Source organism: Rhinopithecus bieti, unplaced genomic scaffold, assembly GCF_001698545.2.
Source record: "Rhinopithecus bieti isolate Rb0 unplaced genomic scaffold, ASM169854v2 scaffold_34818, whole genome shotgun sequence".
Classification (NCBI taxonomy): Eukaryota; Metazoa; Chordata; class Mammalia; order Primates; family Cercopithecidae; genus Rhinopithecus; species Rhinopithecus bieti.
In genome coordinates this window covers 1,137,804-1,156,336 of record NW_016815484.1, presented here as the reverse complement: position 1 = coordinate 1,156,336, position 18,533 = coordinate 1,137,804, and the positions used below count along the sequence as shown (strand labels likewise).

At 43.6% G+C, this 18,533-nt stretch overlaps 1 protein-coding gene across 11 annotated transcripts in view; it reads right to left on the bottom strand.

Annotated features, from left to right (window-relative positions):
* The window catches only part of EGFLAM (EGF like, fibronectin type III and laminin G domains), a 231,373-nt gene that overhangs the window by 53,734 nt on the left and 159,106 nt on the right, over positions 1-18,533 (bottom strand). For all 11 annotated transcript variants that reach the window (XM_017853199.1, XM_017853202.1, XM_017853201.1 and 8 more), the window contains 4 exons: positions 5,729-5,844; positions 4,824-5,142; positions 4,067-4,167; positions 2,547-2,647 (listed from right to left, as the gene is read on the bottom strand). In XM_017853199.1, coding sequence (XP_017708688.1) covers positions 2,547-2,647; positions 4,067-4,167; positions 4,824-5,142; positions 5,729-5,844 — 637 coding nt within the window. The remainder of the gene's footprint in view (positions 1-2,546; positions 2,648-4,066; positions 4,168-4,823; positions 5,143-5,728; positions 5,845-18,533) is intronic.

Genomic DNA, 18,533 nt, shown 5'->3' with positions numbered 1-18,533 from the left:
GTAATCCCAGCACTCTGGGAGGCCGAGGCAGGTGGATCACTTGAGTTCAGGAGTTCGAGACCAGCCTGGCCAACATGGTGAAATCCTGTCTCTACTAAAAATACAAAAGTTAACTGAGCATGATGGTGAATGTTTGTAATCCCAGCTACTCGGGAGGATGAGGCAGGAGAATTGCTTGAACCCGGGAGGTGGAGGTTGAACTGAGCCCAGATTGCACCACTGCACTCCAGTCTTGGCAACAGACTCCGTCTCAAAAAAAAATAAAGAAAGAAAGAAAAACGAAAAGAAAAAAGAAATTAATGAAAGGTAGTAGCTAATCAGCATCCCATTTTCTTTTTTTCTTTTCTTTTGAGACTGTCTCGCTCTGTTGCCCGGGCTGGAGTGCAGTGGTGTGATCTCTGCTCACTGCAACCTCTGCCTCCTGGGTTCAAGCGATTCTCCCGCCTCAGCCTCCTGAGTAGCTGGGACTACAGGTGCATGCCACCATGCCCAGCTAATTTTTGTATTTTTAGTAGAGATGCGGTTACACCATGTTGGCCAGGATGGTCTTGATCTCCTGACCTCATGATCCACCCGCCTTGGCCTCCCAAAGTGCTGGGATTACAGGTGTGAGCCACCACACCCGGCTCCTATTTTCTTTTGACTAGAAGTCGATGATCACTTCTGCTCATTAGGAATTTAGCCTTCTCTGTTTCTGAAAAGGACAGGACCCATTAGAAAAGTAAAGGAAAAATCATAAGAAAGAAAAAAAAGAAAAGAAAATGATGGGCAACTAAGGACCTCCTTCTCATTTTCAGCAATTGCCAAATGCTTACCATGAATTCAAGGTACAGAGAATTAGAATACGAGTCACTCTGCTTCCAAGGATTTCTCTGGGACTTTCCCAACTCTCAAATAACAAAGCTCAGTGATATTCATAAAATATAAAAATCCAGGTCTTCAGGCTCATTTTGGCAAGCTAGCCAGCCCTGCCATCTGTGCTTAGCTGTACCTAAACACAGGCGAGGTCCACAGGAAGCTCAGCAGAGAGGTGAGACAGAGGAGGAGCATCCTCAGATGACTGCATTATTCTTGTTTTTATCCCAACCTCCCTATGGCCCAGGAGTGCCCACGGTCACTATGCCTAACAGGTGGAATCTTGGACCTTTCTGGTCAACTTCCAAATAGCCACCAGGCCTCTTCCACAGGATCCTGAGACTTCCCGTGGGGAAGGAGTCATGGCCGGCATTTTCCTTACTAGCATTTTCATTAACTGCAGTCACTTCTCAGGCCCTCCCTTTGTCTCGAGATCCTCAGTGAAGTGAGATGCAGTCAAGAGGCATTGCGGGACAGGCTTACCCCAAGGAGGATAGCAGATTCACTCAGCAGGAGTTGCACAGTTGGAGAGCTGCTACCAGCTAACAATAGTCAGTGCTACTGAGAGTCTGTCTGATCCTCCAAGTGCTAGAACCCCACAAGGCAAAAAATACCACCCAAGATCCTGGTGGCTAACACCAAACTTCATGAATCAAACCATTTAGCAAAGCATGGGGGCCCATTTTCTAGCCCAAGTGGGATACTCAGAGGACTTCTTCAACTTAACCAAAAACATTTTTTATGCTGAAAGTAATTTAAGAAGACAATAATGGCTGATGCTTATTGAGTACTTGCTCTGGGTCAGACACTGCTCTAAGCGCTTTTATGAATTAACTCATTTAACCCTCACAACAGCCCCACAGGAAACGCAGGCTTGGAGAGGTTGCATCATATGCTGAAGGTCAGGCAGCAGGGGGTTGGTGCCATTAGGATGTCAGCCAGTGCACCACGGAGAAGGACAAGGCTGGTGCCTGCTGGTTGTTCACAAGGAGGTGCATTGCACACCTCCACAAGAGTCATTAAAATCTTCACCCCTCCACAAAACTCTGCCCCGCAGAAGACCACACATAAGCTAAAGGTGGCTTCCAAAGTGTGTTGGGGGAGAAACCATGAGGGCAGTGGAGGCAAGCCAAAGAATTCCCAGCACAGCCCAGAGGAAGATGAGGATGGGGAGCCCATGGGAGGTTGGAGGCTCCTCTCAGTCCACATCTGTCAGCCACATTTGCCAAAAGGAGATGAGAAGACCCCAGCCTTCTTCCCATCACATCCACTAGAGCTCCAGAGAAAAGGAACCGTATTCCTTTGGCTCACTCTGCATCCTCAGGATCGACAGGAGTGCCAGGTACACTGTAGATGCTCAAGAAACATTCAGCAGCACCTACAGCACCAGTTACATCCAACAGTACCTGCAGCACCAGGTACACTCAACAACACCTCCAGAGCCAGGTACACCATAGGTGCTGCTGAATGAATGAATGATTACAAGGTCCCAAAACGCAAGTTTTATAGGTTATCCTGCAATCCCAGTACCCCAGTATTTGGTAAACTGGTTCATATCATACTTATTTTATACAAACAATTCTTTCATCTACTAGAATCTATCCTGTATGTATTTCTTATACTATAAAAATGCAAATATAACGTAGGATAATGTAACAAAAGAAGAGTGTGAGGCTTTTGGCAGGAATTACCTGAACTGCAGGGAGCGTCGGATGATAGCCAGGGACATGAAATCTCCCCTCCCGTGTTCATTCTCCCCACAGTAGAGCAGTAAGCCATCCTCCGCCTCCGCCTGTGATTATACAAACAAAAGCCATATGAACAGTAAGTGCCTCTCCTTCCATAAAGCGCCATCTGGAAAGACTCACAAATGTGAAACTTGAGCATTTTCCCCTCCATGATCCTATCTACAAAGGGTCAAGCACGTGGGCTCCAATTCACTCCCAGATACCTGGTCCCAGTTCATTTCAATAAACAAATGGCAGTGATATAAACTGAGAGGTGGCAGTGAGGCGAGAGGAAGGTGACTCCATCTTTGACCAGCTTCTTTTTTTTTTTTTTTTTTTTTTTTTTGAGACGGGGTCTCGCTCTGGTTCTCCAGGCTGGAGTGCAGTGGCCGGATTCTCACTGCAAGGCTCCGCCTCCTGTGGGTTTACGCCATTCTCCTGCCTCAGCCTCCCGAGTAGCTGGGACTATAGGCGGCCCACACTCACCCGGCTAGTTTTTCGTATTTTTTTTTTTAGTAGGAGACGGGGTTTCACCGTGTTAGCCAGGATGGTCTTGATCTCCTGACCTCGTGATCCACCTGTCTCAGCCTCCCAAAGTGCTGGGATTACAGGCTTGAGCCACCGCGACCGGCCTGACCCGCTCTTTACTTGTCCTTTGTGGATGCACCTGCAGATCCTCGGAAAGCCAAATGTACAAAGACCACGGTCACAGTGAGGACGCTGCTGGTGTACATCCAATTCTACTTTCACTTTGTTCTTTCTATTTCCCTCCCTCTGGGGAGGAATGCACATTTGCTTCTTTCCTTCTATCAGGAGAACAGGATGGTAAGAACAGCTCAACCGAAAGCTGTGCTGGTGGTCTTAGACTAAGACGGGTCATTTCTTGAAGACTCAACGCTGTGGCCATGACATCCAATGAGACTTCTTTCCAGACCTCCAGACCTTTTTATGTCTTTTGGGAGATACCCAAAAGAATCAGTTTAAGCTGAGGTCACTGACTGAATTCTTATCTGCTGTTGATTCAAATCAGAGAACCTCCACTGGGCCCTCACAATGCAAATGTTGCATAGAGAAGTTTTCTATTTGTTCAGTGACAGCTATCACAATGAAGACAGAGAATTGGGCTCTCTTTTTAAACAATTTTGGAATGGGAATGCATTGTTTCTTCTCAATCCTGGCCTGGGAGAAATCACTATTACGAACAACATTGCTCAGACCCCAACATTCTCACTTGGAAGCTTCGTGTCAGCCACTCTATAGTTGAGTGACATACAAACCCACTGTCTCCTCACTGTCACACTTGAATGTTGTGAATGTGCTCCTCAATCCTATTGTCTCATGAGCTGGTTTAGAGACAGGCTCTGTGTCATATTTACCTTTGATCGCTCTTCCTGCTGCCTCCCTTCCTCTCCCCCAGCCTTTGAATGTAGCACATTGCTGTTAAGTGTCCAAAAAGCACTCATCAAACAACGTGTCTCCCTTACCCTAAATTCAAGAGTAATTTGGAATGCCTGATAGGAGTTCTTCAGAGGTTCAAACGTTACATAGGAGTGGCCAAAGAACTGAGGATACTGGATAATAATATCTGAAAAAGAAAAAGATAACACAAAAGAGTGCTACTTCCGCACTGCTTCAAAAGCAAAAATCAACATACAGCATTGCCTGGATATCATTAAGTGAGAACCCTCACTAATCTGTTCAACTTTGCTATCTTCTTTTCTGTACTTTTTATACCTACAACTCTCATTCTTGGAGACTTTGAGCTTCTGAAATTCTTAGGAAAAGTTGCATTTTGGAGACTGGCACTGACTTTCCTAAGAAGAAACCAATGGCTTTAGGGCCAGTGTCACTTGCCCTCAACTATATGGGCCTTTGTGTAATACAAGTTGGCCCAGTTGTTACCCTTCTTAACCCTCATGCATAAGTTTTAGCTGCATATTTTGGTAGAGATGTGATTATAGTAAAACCTACCTCTCCAAGGTAGTATCAGGATGATTTATCGATTGCTTTAAAGGGACTACATATTTGGCACACATAGAAATAGGATTGCTGTCTACTTAGAAGCAATGAAAGTTGCCTCACAATTTGCCTTGTATAGTTAATTTAATGACCAATATGTGGAAGAAGGAACTTATCTTGGAAAAGGGACTAGAAGGAACTATGTTTGGACCACAAAACTGCCCTCTGGCTCTCAATGGTGCCAATTCATCACCACATTCTTCCTCTCCCCCAAGGGCCTACCTTCTGAGCAGCTCTCACCACCTTTGCCCAGGTTGCACTGGCATCGCGAGCCCCCCCAGGTGTAGTCATTGACACAGAAGCTGTCAGCAGAGCAGAGAGTTTCATCACAAGGCACGTCAAAGAGCCTTGACATTATGGCCACACTGTTCTTCCCTTTCCTCTCTATGGGAATGGGCTGGGGAGCCACCGTGGTCACAGGGAGGGGTGCTGAGGTAGGGGGGACGAGCCTGGAAATGGTCTTTGGGTTAGATATAGACTTCTTCTTGCTTTCCACCAAAAATTTCTTATTCCCTCCTTTGGTAGCAGGAAGTGGTTTAACCTAAAGCCAGAGAAGGAAAGGGGTTCAGGATGAACACAGAGCATGGCGATTGGACTGTTTTATTGATAGCTGTTGCCTAGTACTTTAAAACATGGTCACTGCCAAAAACCCTAGGATGGAGATGAGGAAGGCAGCACTGACTCCAGTTTATGGACAAAGAGCTTGATGCTCAGGGACTTTCAGTGCTTTTCCCTGTGTTACTCAGAAAATCAGCAGTAAAACTGATATTACATGATTTATTCTTATTCTAATATGATGAAGATGCATGACATTGTCAAGGAATTGTTCATTTCCTTATAACACCCAATTTTCTGAAATTTCCCTTGGTGGGAAATCGAAATATGTTTTTGCCAGATTGTGGAGTCCGCAGGCAGGAGCTGCCTACAGAACATCAGCACGGCTGGTACTTCCCTACTACTGATTTATCAGCCCCTGGAGACTGAGCATCAGAGGAAACAAATCAGTGTTAAAAGCAAATGGGCCCATTTAAGTTTTAAGTACAATGTTTATGGTCCATTGGCTAAATTGCCTGGTTCAGCAAGGAAACACTAACACCCTGGGTTTTAAGAGCAGAGATTATTGTTACCTCCTCAAAGGAAATATCCAAATCTAAGTCATCTTCAAATCCTTCATCATCCTCACCGGCTCCCATGTCAGTGATATAACGGGGTCCATAGTGGCCACTTCCCGCCTCCTCAGGGCCTTCACAAAGAAAAGCAGCACACCTTTCATCAGCACAGGCCTTTGCTCCACTATCTAGCCTAACTCAGCCACAGGCAGAGCTGCACCGAATGGAACGCAGTGTATTGGAAACATAACAACGCATTCAACACAGAAAAGGAAGCATCAATGACCAAAACATATTGAAAAATGTTTCCTCTCGTAAGTTACTAAGGAATTGCCCACTGAAACCAGAAAGAGCTTCCATTTCATACTGACAAGACTGGCAAAAATGTCAATCAGGTAATAAAAATGTTACTAAAGATGGGATCAATGAGGACTCATACAGTACTTGTATAAACTGGTCCAGTCACTTTGTGAAATACTTGGAAATATTTCATAAAGTAGATATTTGTTCATACCTAGCAATCCCACCCCAACTTACAAATGTTAGAGAAACTCCTGCACATGTGTACCAAGAGGCATGTGCAGAACAGGTTCATAGCATCAGAATTTGTAATAGTAAAAATACTCCAAATATGCGATTTATAAGAACAAACAACACCCCAAATGTCCGTCAACAAAGAATGACTAAATTATTTATAGCATTTCTATAGAATGGAGTACCATATAGTAGGGGAAAGGAATGAATCATCATTTAATGTATCAACATGGCTTAATCTCACATGATTTCATGCAAAAAAATTGTAAGTTGCAAAAGAACATATCTAGTTTGATGACATAATATAAAAGACAACAGCAAACAAAACAATATATTACTTAGGGATACATATATATGTAATTTAAACTCTTTTAAAAAGCAGGACAATCACATAAATACCCAAGGAAGGATAGAAAAGGGATGTGAATGAGGTGTGATTCGCAGGGGCCTTTGAGAGTATTCCATCATATTCTATTTCTTAAGGTAAGTGCTGGGTACATGTAAATATTCATATTATTTTTATATGTTATATATATATATATCTTATATATATACTTTTGATGTACAAAGTATTTCACTAAACGGTCTTTAAAACAAGAAAGGGAGATTATAGTAAACACTCCCACAATCAAAAAAAAGGGGGCCCTATAAGGTATCTTGGGGGCCAACCATTTCATCCATCTCAGCAGGATGACAAAATCTTTAGAACTGAAATGTGGGTGAGAAAAGCTCTCAGACGTCAATACAGAGCGTTGTCTTTTGGGGGACATTCAGTTGGCATTTTTATTCAACTGTCATCTGCAGAACCCACTGATCCACAGTGCTCTGACTTAGGCTGCACACAGGAAGCATTCCATCAGGAGATGGTAGCCTTTTAAAGAGCGGCTCCAGGGCACCTGCATGTCCTCACTGTGGATCTGGGCCAGCACAGGTACTAACTTCCTGCCCTCTCTCAACTGAACAAGCCAGGAACCAGCCTTTAGGGCAGTAACAACTTTGGCAACAGAAACTGACTTTGGTAGGATGCTGATGCCCATTAGTTTTTAGACATCCAGTGTTTGGATGACTAGTGAAAAGAAAAGGAAAGATAACATAAAAAGCATAAAAAACATAAACTAAACTTAAAGACATTTTGCTTTCAGAATAAGCTAAATCACGCACCATTCTCACGAAGACAAACTCACCCTCCTACTTTGTCTGTCTGGGCTGCTATAACAAAAGTACCATAAACTGATGGCTTGTAAACCACAAACATTTATTTTTCACAGTTCTGCAGGCTGTGAAGTCCCAGATCAAAGGGCTGGCAGTATCTGATGAGGGCACAGATGGTGTCTTCTCACTGCATCTTCACATGGTGAAAAGGGCAAACAAGCCCCTTTGGGCCTCTTTAATAAGAGCGCTGATCCCATTCACAAGGACTCCACCCTTATGATCTAAGCACCTCCCAAAGGCCCCACCTTGGGGGTTAGGATTTCAACATACGAATTTGAGGGAGACATAAACATTCCTACCATAGCACTCCTCCAAGCAAAACAGCAATCAGATTGAAAATGGAATGGAAGGAAATGGCAGAAAGTCATTTTTGTCAGGGGGCGTGCTGTTGACCAGAAATCCATCTCCTTCCAGACCAGAAGACAGAAATGTGGTCAGCAGATGATGCAGATAACCCAGAGACAGGGTGGAGTGAGCTGTTCTCAGGGGTTCAGGAACATCTTGGTGGAGGTGGGATAACAAAGCAGAGGCGGTGTTCTCACCCCTTCCACACCAATTCCCTAGTTTTATTTAAAATAGTCCACCTGTCAACTGAAAATTCAACCTGTCGATGCCAGATTTATACCTGGATGCATGTTCTCTAAAGCCACCTGCATGCAGCATATCAGTGTGCCAGATGTCTTCGCACAAAAAGCCCTTGAGGACAGCTCCCTCTTCTTGTCTCTGTCTTTGTACAGCAAGCAGTCCCCCTTATCTGTATTTTGCTTTCTGCAATTTCATTTACCCTCAATCAACCACAGCCCAAAAATATTAAATGGGAAATTCCAGAAATAAACAATTCATGAGTTCTGAGTAGCATGATGAAATAGCACACTGCCCTGCTCTGTCCTGCCTGGGATATGAAGTATCCCTCTGTCTGGTGCATCCATGCTCCATATGCTCTCTGCCCCTTGGTCAGCAGCCATCTGAGTTGTCAGATTCACTGTCATGGTATCGAAGTGCTTACATTCGAGTAACCATTATCTGACTTCATAATGGCCCCACAGTGCAAGAGCAGTGATTCTGGGATTCAGATATGCCAAAGAGAAGCCATGAAGTGCATCTTTTAAATTAAAAGGCGAAAGTTCTCAGCTGAATTAAGGAAAGAAAAAAAAAAAATCACATGCTGAGGTTGCTAAGATCTATGGCAAGAACAAATCTTCTATCTATGAAACTGTGAAGGAAAACGAAATTTATGCTAGTTCTGCTGCATATATAGGGTTCAGTATTATCTGCAGTTTCAGGTATCCACTGGGGATCTTGGAATGCATCCCCCACGGAAAGGGAACTACTGTATCTCTCTCTCTCCTGGCACCCCTCTCTTTCTCTTTCTCCCCTCTATCCTTTCCGTCGCTCTCCATTTCTATCTCTGCCTCTCTCATACATTCAGAATTGTTAGATTCCAGAAGAAGAAATCCATTTGGTAGTAAAAGAATTATATAGCACATACATAAAGCAAACTGGCTTTTGTCTTCAGTAGGTTGGTCTCTCTCCCTCCAGGCTGTTCTCCCTTGCCCTGTGCACCTTATTGACACATTCTCAACAAGGTTAAGATTCTCTTCATCTTTATCCTATGGTTTCCTATCTGAAAAATCACCTTCAGTGACTCTCCACTGCCTACAACATAAATTCTAGGCTTCTTGATCAAGAATTCAAGGTTCTCAATTAAAACAGCTCCTTTTTTTCCTCCTTCTTCCCCCCTATCACCATGATTTATTGAATTCCACTCCCTCTCCTCTTCTTACCTGGTACTATTGGGTGCTGAACATGATATATTTCTAAACTTTTCAATAATCTTACAAGGTAAGTATGACTAATCCCATTTTGTACATAAGAAAACTGAAGTTAAGAGTAGTTAAGTATTTTGCCTAAAATCAAAGACTTTATAACTGGCTGAGCTGAACTCAAATCCAAGGTCTGTCCGGTGACTGCTCTCCTAATCGCCTATTGCAGAAAAAGCCACTGTGGAGGTAGAAAGATCATAGAATTTGAGAAAATTACCATATGTTGATCATTCTTAGTGTGCCAGGAGCTGTTCATACACTGCTTAAGTTAATCCTCACAAAATACTATAAAATTGGTGTTATTACTTCCTTTTTAGGAAGTGGAGATACAGACACAGAGAGATTAAATAACTTGCTCAAAAGCAGGCAGATGAGGAATGGCAGGGCTAGATTTTATCCTTGGTCTCTCTTTTGACTACATCATGTTACTTAATCTGAATCTTAATTATGTTTTCAGGTTTTTGTTGTTTTCTCAAAAATACTCTTTTAAAGCTATATAATAGTCAAACTGGTCTGCCAGTTGTCTCCTGAATGCATCTTGTATGTTCTTACCCTAGGATTTTGGTTAATGCTTTTTCCCATTGTCATCTTTTTCCCACTCCTATCTCCTTACACATAGCCTACATATTCTCCCAGGGGGCATGCATTCTCTGGAGACAGAGTTTGATGTGTGCCATCAAAAGACCAAAATCAAGCGACATTCTAAAAAGAAAACAGACTCTTCTGGAGAAAAAATGGTGACTCCACAAAGCAAGAAGCCACCAAGACCTGTAGGACGTTCCTTCATCTTCTCCTGGATGGGGCTACCCCGCCATGGATATGTGCCTCTGATCAGCATAAATGCCCATTGCTTGATAAAGTCAACCCATGTGTAAGGTGGTGTGTACATCTTCTGGGATCCTGGCCTTAGACTCTTGCCCTTGTGTTTACCAACTGGATTGTAAATCCTTTGAGGGCAGAAACCACATTTTAGATTTCTTCATATCCTTTCCCTTCCTCCATGTCACTAACACTTCATGTACTCAACAAAGGCCAACACCTTTGAGAGAAGTGAGAGGAGACACTCTCACAGTGCTGAACTATGTCCTGCCCTTGCTCAACATGGTGGGACTCTGCCTCCCAATCCAAAGACCCCCCAAACTGCCACCAATCCTGTCCTTTTCCCCAAATGAAGCTAGAATTAAGAATGCAAAGAATCTTAGACACCATCCAGCCTAATCTCATTTCACAAGCATGGAAATTGAGGCCACAGAAGACAATTGACTTAAAATCAAGACCATGCATCTTATTAGAGGAAGCTCTAACTCTAGAACCAGATAATATGATTCTTAGTTCGATGTCCATAAGACTCTATCGCACAATTTTTTTTTTTTTGCATCGAGTATCTAAAGACAGTTCAGTCAGAATAACCTGGAAGTTAGAGAAGCCAAGGGTTAGAATCCAGGTGGCTGAGATCTCTCACTGCCCCTCCATCTGCTCTAGGAAATTCTGTTTCCTGAAGGGAACTCCTCAGAGAAAAGGACCACAAGCACATTGCTGCTGCTACGAAATGATACCATAATGAGAATGGAAATAATCCTAGATTCTCTGCTCATTTTGACAAGTAAAATAAGGCACATATTTTTCAATGAATAATGTTCTTTGGTATTTATAAAAATTGTTTGTTTTGACACTTTTGTAACTTATTTCTTTGAAACCTGAGTTCACTCAGTTTGGGGGAACATAGGGTATGGAAGAAGAATGGGAAAAGGAATATGGAATCACAAGGATTTAGAGTCAAAGTAATTTTAACTTTCGTAGAAAGACTGCAGGGATCAGCTAACACAACCAGCCCATTTTACAGAGGAGTCAACTAAGGCTCAAAGAATCCTTGAGACTCGCCCAGAGAAGCAGTTCATTAGTGGCAGAGCTGATCTAGAATTCTAGGCTCCTGCTGCTGCAACCCAGTCATCTTTGCAGCATCCTAAACTCCCTCTCTCATAATAATCCAGGATAATAGTCATTTCCCATTTTTAATAAGAAGGAAATGAGCACAGAGAGAACCAGGCACAGCATGATGGAAGAAACCTGGAACTAAAGCCTCACTGCTTCTGTTTCCTGACTGCCCCGCCACCTCAGATCCCAAATCCACAGCTTACAGGAAATTTTTACCAATGTTATTTCTAAGTAGCACAGAATGTACGGTCCAAGCCAGTGATAAGAATTCTCCCTGTAGCCTGGGGTTATTGTAATTAAAGTGCATAACTTATCTCTTTCTACTTGGCACTTTGTTAATTAGGAAAAGAGAACATTAAAAAGGAGACATTTATTAGGATCAGAATAATCAAACCACTAGTTCAGGGGTTATTCCACTATAAAAAAAGTTAATAAACAAAACACAAATTTTTGTTAACAGATAAAAGGGTGACTTTCATTTTATAAAAACCTGTGCTTTGTTTTAATAAAGGCATCACAGGTTTTCTATAAATAATGAGTTTCTCAGCTATATCAACGTGATGTAGTTGGAAATATCGCTAGTCATAGAATCCCAATAATTGGGAGGACACAAACGGCTTAGGTGACCTTGAGCAAGCCACTTCATCTCTCTGGGTCTTGTGTTTTCCAATAAAATAAGGAGTAGGATTAGACTTGATGACCTTGAAATCCTTTCCAGCACTAACATTCTGTGACCCTAAAAGCCACCCTTTTAATTTAGACATACTGCAGGCATCTGTCACATCAAGCAAGGTTTGAAAAAGAAACAACTGGAGAATTTTACTTATGTGGATGAAAAAGCAAACAGAAGTTAGTTCAGCATGGAAGTCATATGCTTTGGGGATTGTAGCATTGTGTTCTCCTGTAGGAGGCGATCCATCGTCATTTATCGGAATCCATCTTCACTGAAAAGGACCAGGTTGTATTTTGAGTCCCTTCTCTTAATGTCTTTTAGCAACGACAAGGGAGGAACACTTATTCCCTACTCTTGAAGTTCCAATCATGAGAACAGAGTCTCCCTAAGTACTGCTGGATTCTTGTCCAACCCCTTTCCCTCCCTACAGATGTGGGGACAGTGACCTGGCTGCTAAGTGGAAGCAGTAGGTCCACATTTCTGAAGGAGGGAAGCTCATCTATCAAAGGACCTTGGGGGCTGGGGGCAGTGGCTCATACCTGTAACACTAGTACTTTGGGAGGCTAAAGTGGGTGGATTACTTGAGCTCAGGAGTTCGAGACCAGCCTGGGCAACATGGCGAAAACCCATATCTACCAAAAATACAAAAATTAATCAGGCATAGTGGCATGTATCTGTGATCCCACCTACTCAGGAGGCTGAGATGGGAGGATCGCTTGAGCCTGGGAGGCAGAGGTTGCAGTGAGCTGGGATAGTGCCTCTGCACTCCAGCCTGGGTGACAGTGAGACCCCCATCCCCCCCACCAAAAAAAACTAAAACAAAAACAAAAAAGGACACTGGGGAGGGAGGAGGAATTCAATTTGGAACTAATTAATTCAGTTCTTCCTACCTTCCCTCTCCACCTAGCACAGTGGAAAACAGTAGCCTGGGTAGGTGTGACACCTGTGCAAACCCAAACTTTCCCTCAGGTAAGCTCCCATAGTCTGAACTGGACAGAAGGGAGTTTGCAAGCTCACTTTGGCTCTTAGAATGAGCTATGTCTTCTGACACAACCTTTTTAGAAATAAGAATGGCATTTGATTCATCTGCTTCATTTTCATCCTTATCATCTTCCTCTGCTGACTGTGTTGTTTTATTTTTCAATTGATTTCAAAAGTGGGCAAAAAAAGTGCCATTAATTGTGTCTCTTCAAAACCCTAATACCCACCAGAATAAGAATGGTTCTCCACGAGGCTGTAAGCCACAGACAGAAACTGGGTCATCTCTTTCAGTGCAAATGTTCAAGAACTGGTTGGTTAGATGGAATAATGACAGGTCAGACCTGTGACTTGAGTCCCTTCAAAGTCTTTCCAAGACCCTACATGACTTGGCCCTGCAAGCTCGAGCCTCATTTCTCATCAATTTATTCCTTCTTACCATGTTCCAGCTGCACTGGCTCTTCTTTCAAAGCTTTGGATACACCATCCTTTCCTCTGACTCAAGGGCTTTGCAGAACCTGTTCTCTATGCTTAGAAATCTTATCCCTCACTGCCCATCCTTTTACCTTTTAATTCTTTTATATTTCTGTTCAAAATCACTTTCTTAGGGATGTTTTCCCTGTATCCCAGATAAGGTCAGGTATGTTCTCATAGCTCTCTCCTTTTTAGTGGCATTATGAGTTTATAATTTTATGCTTATTTATGTGATGATTTCATAAATGCAATTCTCCCACCAGACTGCAAAATCCTTGAGGAAATCAACACTATCTATTTTGGTTTCTGTTGTACCATCAAAACCTCACTCACTCCTGACACATTTTAGGGACTTACAGAATGTATGGAAAATAGAAACAGTGAACTTTTGGGGTAGTTTAGGCATAATAAAAATATATGACAGCAGCATTCATCTAGGTTCTTAACAGCAAAAGTTCAGGCCCAAGGGGAGCCACACCTTTCCAGGATATTAAGGAAGTCATTCTGCAGAGTGTTCCTGGAAAATAATCCATACCCAGGGCACCTTCTGGAGTTGATGTTCCCAGTGGCTCTTCCGCATTAAGTCACTTTGGCTTGGGCTATATGCTTCAAGTAAAGTCAGTCCTGCTACCCTTGCCTAAAATTGACTGAATCAGGATCTATGCCTGATCTTATAATGACCACATCCAGTCATTATACATTATGCAAGGACCTCTGAGGGTCCCTGGTATGACAATCTATGCTTCATGTTGGAAGGTAAGGTAGATATTCCAACCTCAGCTCCCTCCTCTCTCACCTGCTTCTGCTGTAGATACTACAGAAGTGAAGTACTGGATTTCTAAGCCCCCTTTGTTCATGGGGTGGGGGTAGGGAGAGTCATAGTGACTCCAGTTTGGGTCACTAAGATGCACGAGGACACCTGTTGGATCTTCCCAGCTTTCTGTATTTGCTTAGGCAGTGAAGGTGCTTGTGATAGCTGGAGCTGCAGCAGCTAATGCATTCCTAATTGAAACATGGTGATCAAACAGCTCAGTTAGACCCTGTCTTAGAAAATATTGAATCTGATGCTGGACATGGTAGCTCACACCTGTGATCCCAGCACTTTGGGAAGCTGAGGTGGGAAGATTGCTTGAGCCCCAGAGTTCAAGACCAGCCTGGGCAACATAGCAAGACTTCATCTCTATAAAAAATAAAGATAAAATTTTTAATTAAAAAAATATTGCAACTGAGTGCATGCTGTGTGAGTGAGGCACAAGAGCTACTGGGTGACTTACCTAGTAGTTGGGTTCTGCATGAAGAAGGCCTGCTCAGCACCAGCCAGTACAGGAACTCAGGGGCTGCAAAGATGTGGATGGCTTCCGTTGCTCCTCCCTTTCCCCCAAATAATCTGCTGGAATCAGTCCCTTCCAATCTGAATGAATCTAATGAATGCAGCAGTTTGTTTTTATGATGGTAGGGTTGCGAGTGGTGGGGGAAAGTAGCTCTAAGTACCGGCCATAGGCAGATATGTTGTTCTTTTATGCTCAGCACGTTTCATGAAACTCTTATTTGACCACAGCCTAAGAATGGCACCTCAGGCACCCAGTGACTTCCACAGCCCTCACCTCAAAGCTTCTCAGATGCCTTTATCTTTATGCACGTCCACACAGCAGAAGCGCAAACAGTGCGTAACCCCTGTGGGGTGTTGCCTTTTGAAGTACATAAGCTGGTCAACCAAACACATGCCACTGTGTCTTTCTCTCTCAGAGTCTCCCTTTCTAAAGATAATGGGGCCTTGGAAAGTTAAGTAGATGGCCAGAGACCAAGGTGTTATGCACCTGCTTCTCTACCACCTGCTGATGGAGGAGATACATAGGCAAAGCATAATGGGAGAAGCAACTGTGAACACAGCAGGAAAACCCAGGGCCATCTTTCCATCATGGTGTGCGAGAAATTTCAGGCTTGGAGCCTCTGTGTGTTTAGAGAATAATGAATAATAATTTACTGGCAACCTTCTGTGCCAATACTTCAGGACTGGAGGTGGGGTGGGCAGTATAAAATTCAGACAGGTGATTAAAACATTTCTAAACAGCTGAAATGGTGGCTGACATTAGGAATTCAGTGCTATGTACATGGCAGGCACTCAATATGTATTTGTTAGATGAGTGAGTAAATTAGTGAGTGAATGTTTTCTATACGAGCCAAATCTTGCAGGGTGCTCTGCACACAGCAAATGCAAAATAAATGTTAGTTGAAAGATCCCAGTTATAATCTGATATGATCTATGTATCTAGTCAGTTATTTTCACTGGGAGTTTGGTAGCAACTGTAAACTGACTGTTAATGAGAGAAAACTATTTCTCGTAGCATCAGGAGGATATGGCTTTAAAAGGAAGCTTGTGCTTTGGCGGGTTCTCTCTCTCTCTCTCTCTCTCCTTCTGTGGGATAATCTGGCTGTACATATCACATTCCTTATCATTTGCACTTTTTAAAAAGAAATTTAATGGCATATGATTATTTTTATGGGACAACATTATGTTTAGAAAAAAGATGGATCATTGGTGTTTACATATGAGTAGCTGGGGGTGGGAGCAGGTTGGGATGGGTTGAAGAATGAATAGGAGGTTTTCAAAAAGTGGGTACAGTGATTGTAAACACAGTAACTCTAGCTTGAAGGAAGGCAGGGAGATGGAATGGTAGGTGGCAGGTTGTGAGCATAAAGAGAGTCTTTCCTGTGAGTAGGGAACACACGTTTGTGTCCTTATGGGGATGATCTGCTAGAAAAGCAAAGATGAAAAGATAAATCATTTGGAGACACAGGGTAACTAACTGAAAATTGACATACGTGGTATGGTCTCCAATTGGCTCCCTAGAAAAGAGGGCTCAATTCACACCTTGCACTGATAAATCAGGAGCTAGAACAGGGAAAGTGAAATGGCAAAGAGAGAGCAGATGTAGCTTGTCGGTGGCTCACAATTCAGTGGGAAGGGAGACTTACACTCCTACAGCTGCACAGCAAGAGGGCTGAAGCTAAGATGTGAGCACCTGAGTCTGTGGAGCTTCTCTGTTCCTTAAAGTGGCTTCACATTTGAGTACCAACCATGGTTCAGTTCTCCTTTAGGTATTCGGATGGGCGAGTTGTTCACACCAGAGACACTTACACTCTCTCTTCTCACTCTTTAAAGACAAAGTGCTAGGAGAAAATAATCGTCCAGACACAATCCTATATTCAGCCTGGGCAAGATGGTGAGACCCTGTCTCTCAGAAAAAAAAAAATTTTTAATTAGCCAGGCACAGTAGCTCACACCTGTAGTCCCAGCTACTCAGTCAGGGAGCTGAGGCAGGAGAATCCCATTAGCTCAGGAGTTCCAGGCTGTAGTGATCTATGATTGCGCCACTACCCTCCAGCCTGGGTGACAGCGAGACCCAGTCTCTACAAAAAAAAAAAAAAAAAAAAGGCCAGGCATGGTGGCTAACACCTGTAATCCCAGCACTTTGGGAGGCCGAGGCGGGCAGATGACCTAAGGTTGGGAGTTCAAGACCAGCCTGACCAACATGGAGAAATCCCGTCTCTACTAAAAATACAAAATTAGCTGGGCACGGTGGTGCATGCCTGTAATCCCAGCTTCTTGGGAGGCTGAGGTAGGAGAATGTCTTGAACCTGGGAGGCAGAGGTTGTGGTGAGCCGAGATCATGCCATTGCACTCCCACCTGGGCAACAAGAGCGAAACTCCACCTCAAAAAAAAAAACACAACCTATATTCAATTAAATGGTTGTTCAATGGAAAGACTAAAACAGAGACATGATCACAAAGCCCGAGACAGTTTATCACTAACAGATCTTTAAACGTTTATTCAAAAGTATATTTCAAGACAAAGAAGGAAAGAGTAAGATGCGAAGAGTTGCGGGCACAGAAAGTGGTAAATCTGTAAATAAATCTAAACAAGCATTGAGTTTAAAAAATGTGGTCACTAAACAAGGTAGAACAAAAATACTGAAAAGTAACATGTAACACAAGAAGGAACTGATTTGGACTAAAGCTGCTAAGGCCCTATTGATACAGAAGGGCTGGGCTCCTGGCTAAACCCCACCCTTAGGCCTGGAACCACAGCCCTAAGTGAAAACAGCTGACCCCGTTTTTCCACCCAAATGTTGCCTTTTTGGCTTGCCTCGCCCCTGTCCTGTGCCCATAAGACTTCAGCTGGCAGAGCAACACGAGTGGCTGAGCAGCAAGGATACAAGCAGCTGAACAGTGAGCAGAGAAGCAACTGAGTGTTGGAGACTACAGATAGATGGATAGGCGTGGCTAACTTCAGACAGTGCGGCTTTGGAGAGGGGCCTAGCAGGAGATGGCTGGGCTTCAGGGAAAGATCACCTTCCCATCCCCTTTCCAGCCTCCCTTTCCGCTGAGACCCACCCACCGCTAAATAAAGTCTTGTGTATTCACCACCTTTCAAACAGAGTTTGTGTGACCTGATTCTTCCTGGACACCGGACAAGAACCCGGGTGCCGAGAGGGCTGGGGCTGCCACCCTGACCCTCTACTAAGCTGGTTGGCTCTTGGCTGTCTCTGGACGGCAAGGCTGAAAAAGCATTGGTGGTAACATGCTTGGACGCTGCTGCGGGGCCCGCACAGAGCCTGCTCCACCAGGGAGGTGCGACCAGCCAGTGCCAGCATTCATTCCCTCTGGTTCCCGCACTCTTCCTCCCGCGAGCACTGGCCAGTGGTGGGCTGAGGGCAACTAGCCACTCCAGTTCCAGCCTAGGAAGGGAGTCAAGTGAACTAACCTGTCTCATCATTATTGTTTTATTATTGTTTGAGAGGAAGATAATAGATTGTGATGAACTTTAGACTGTTTAAGTTTGAGAGTTTACAATTTATGGATGGTAAATTAAAGAATATATACTTTCATCCTAATACAGGGGAAGAAAGGACTAAGAAAATACAGTCAATCCTAAAGAAAATAGAAAAGGGCCGGGTGTGGTGGCTCATGCCTGTAACCCCAACTCTTTGGGAGGCTGAGGCAGAAGGATCACTTGAGACCAGGAGCTCAAGAACAGACTGGGCAACATAGTAAGATCCCATCTCTACAAAACAACATTAAAAGAAATTAGCCAGGCATGGTGGCACATACCTGTAGTCCCAGCTACTTGGGAGGCTGAGGTAAGAGGATCACTTGAGCCTGGGAGGTCAAGGTAGCAGTGAGCTATGATTG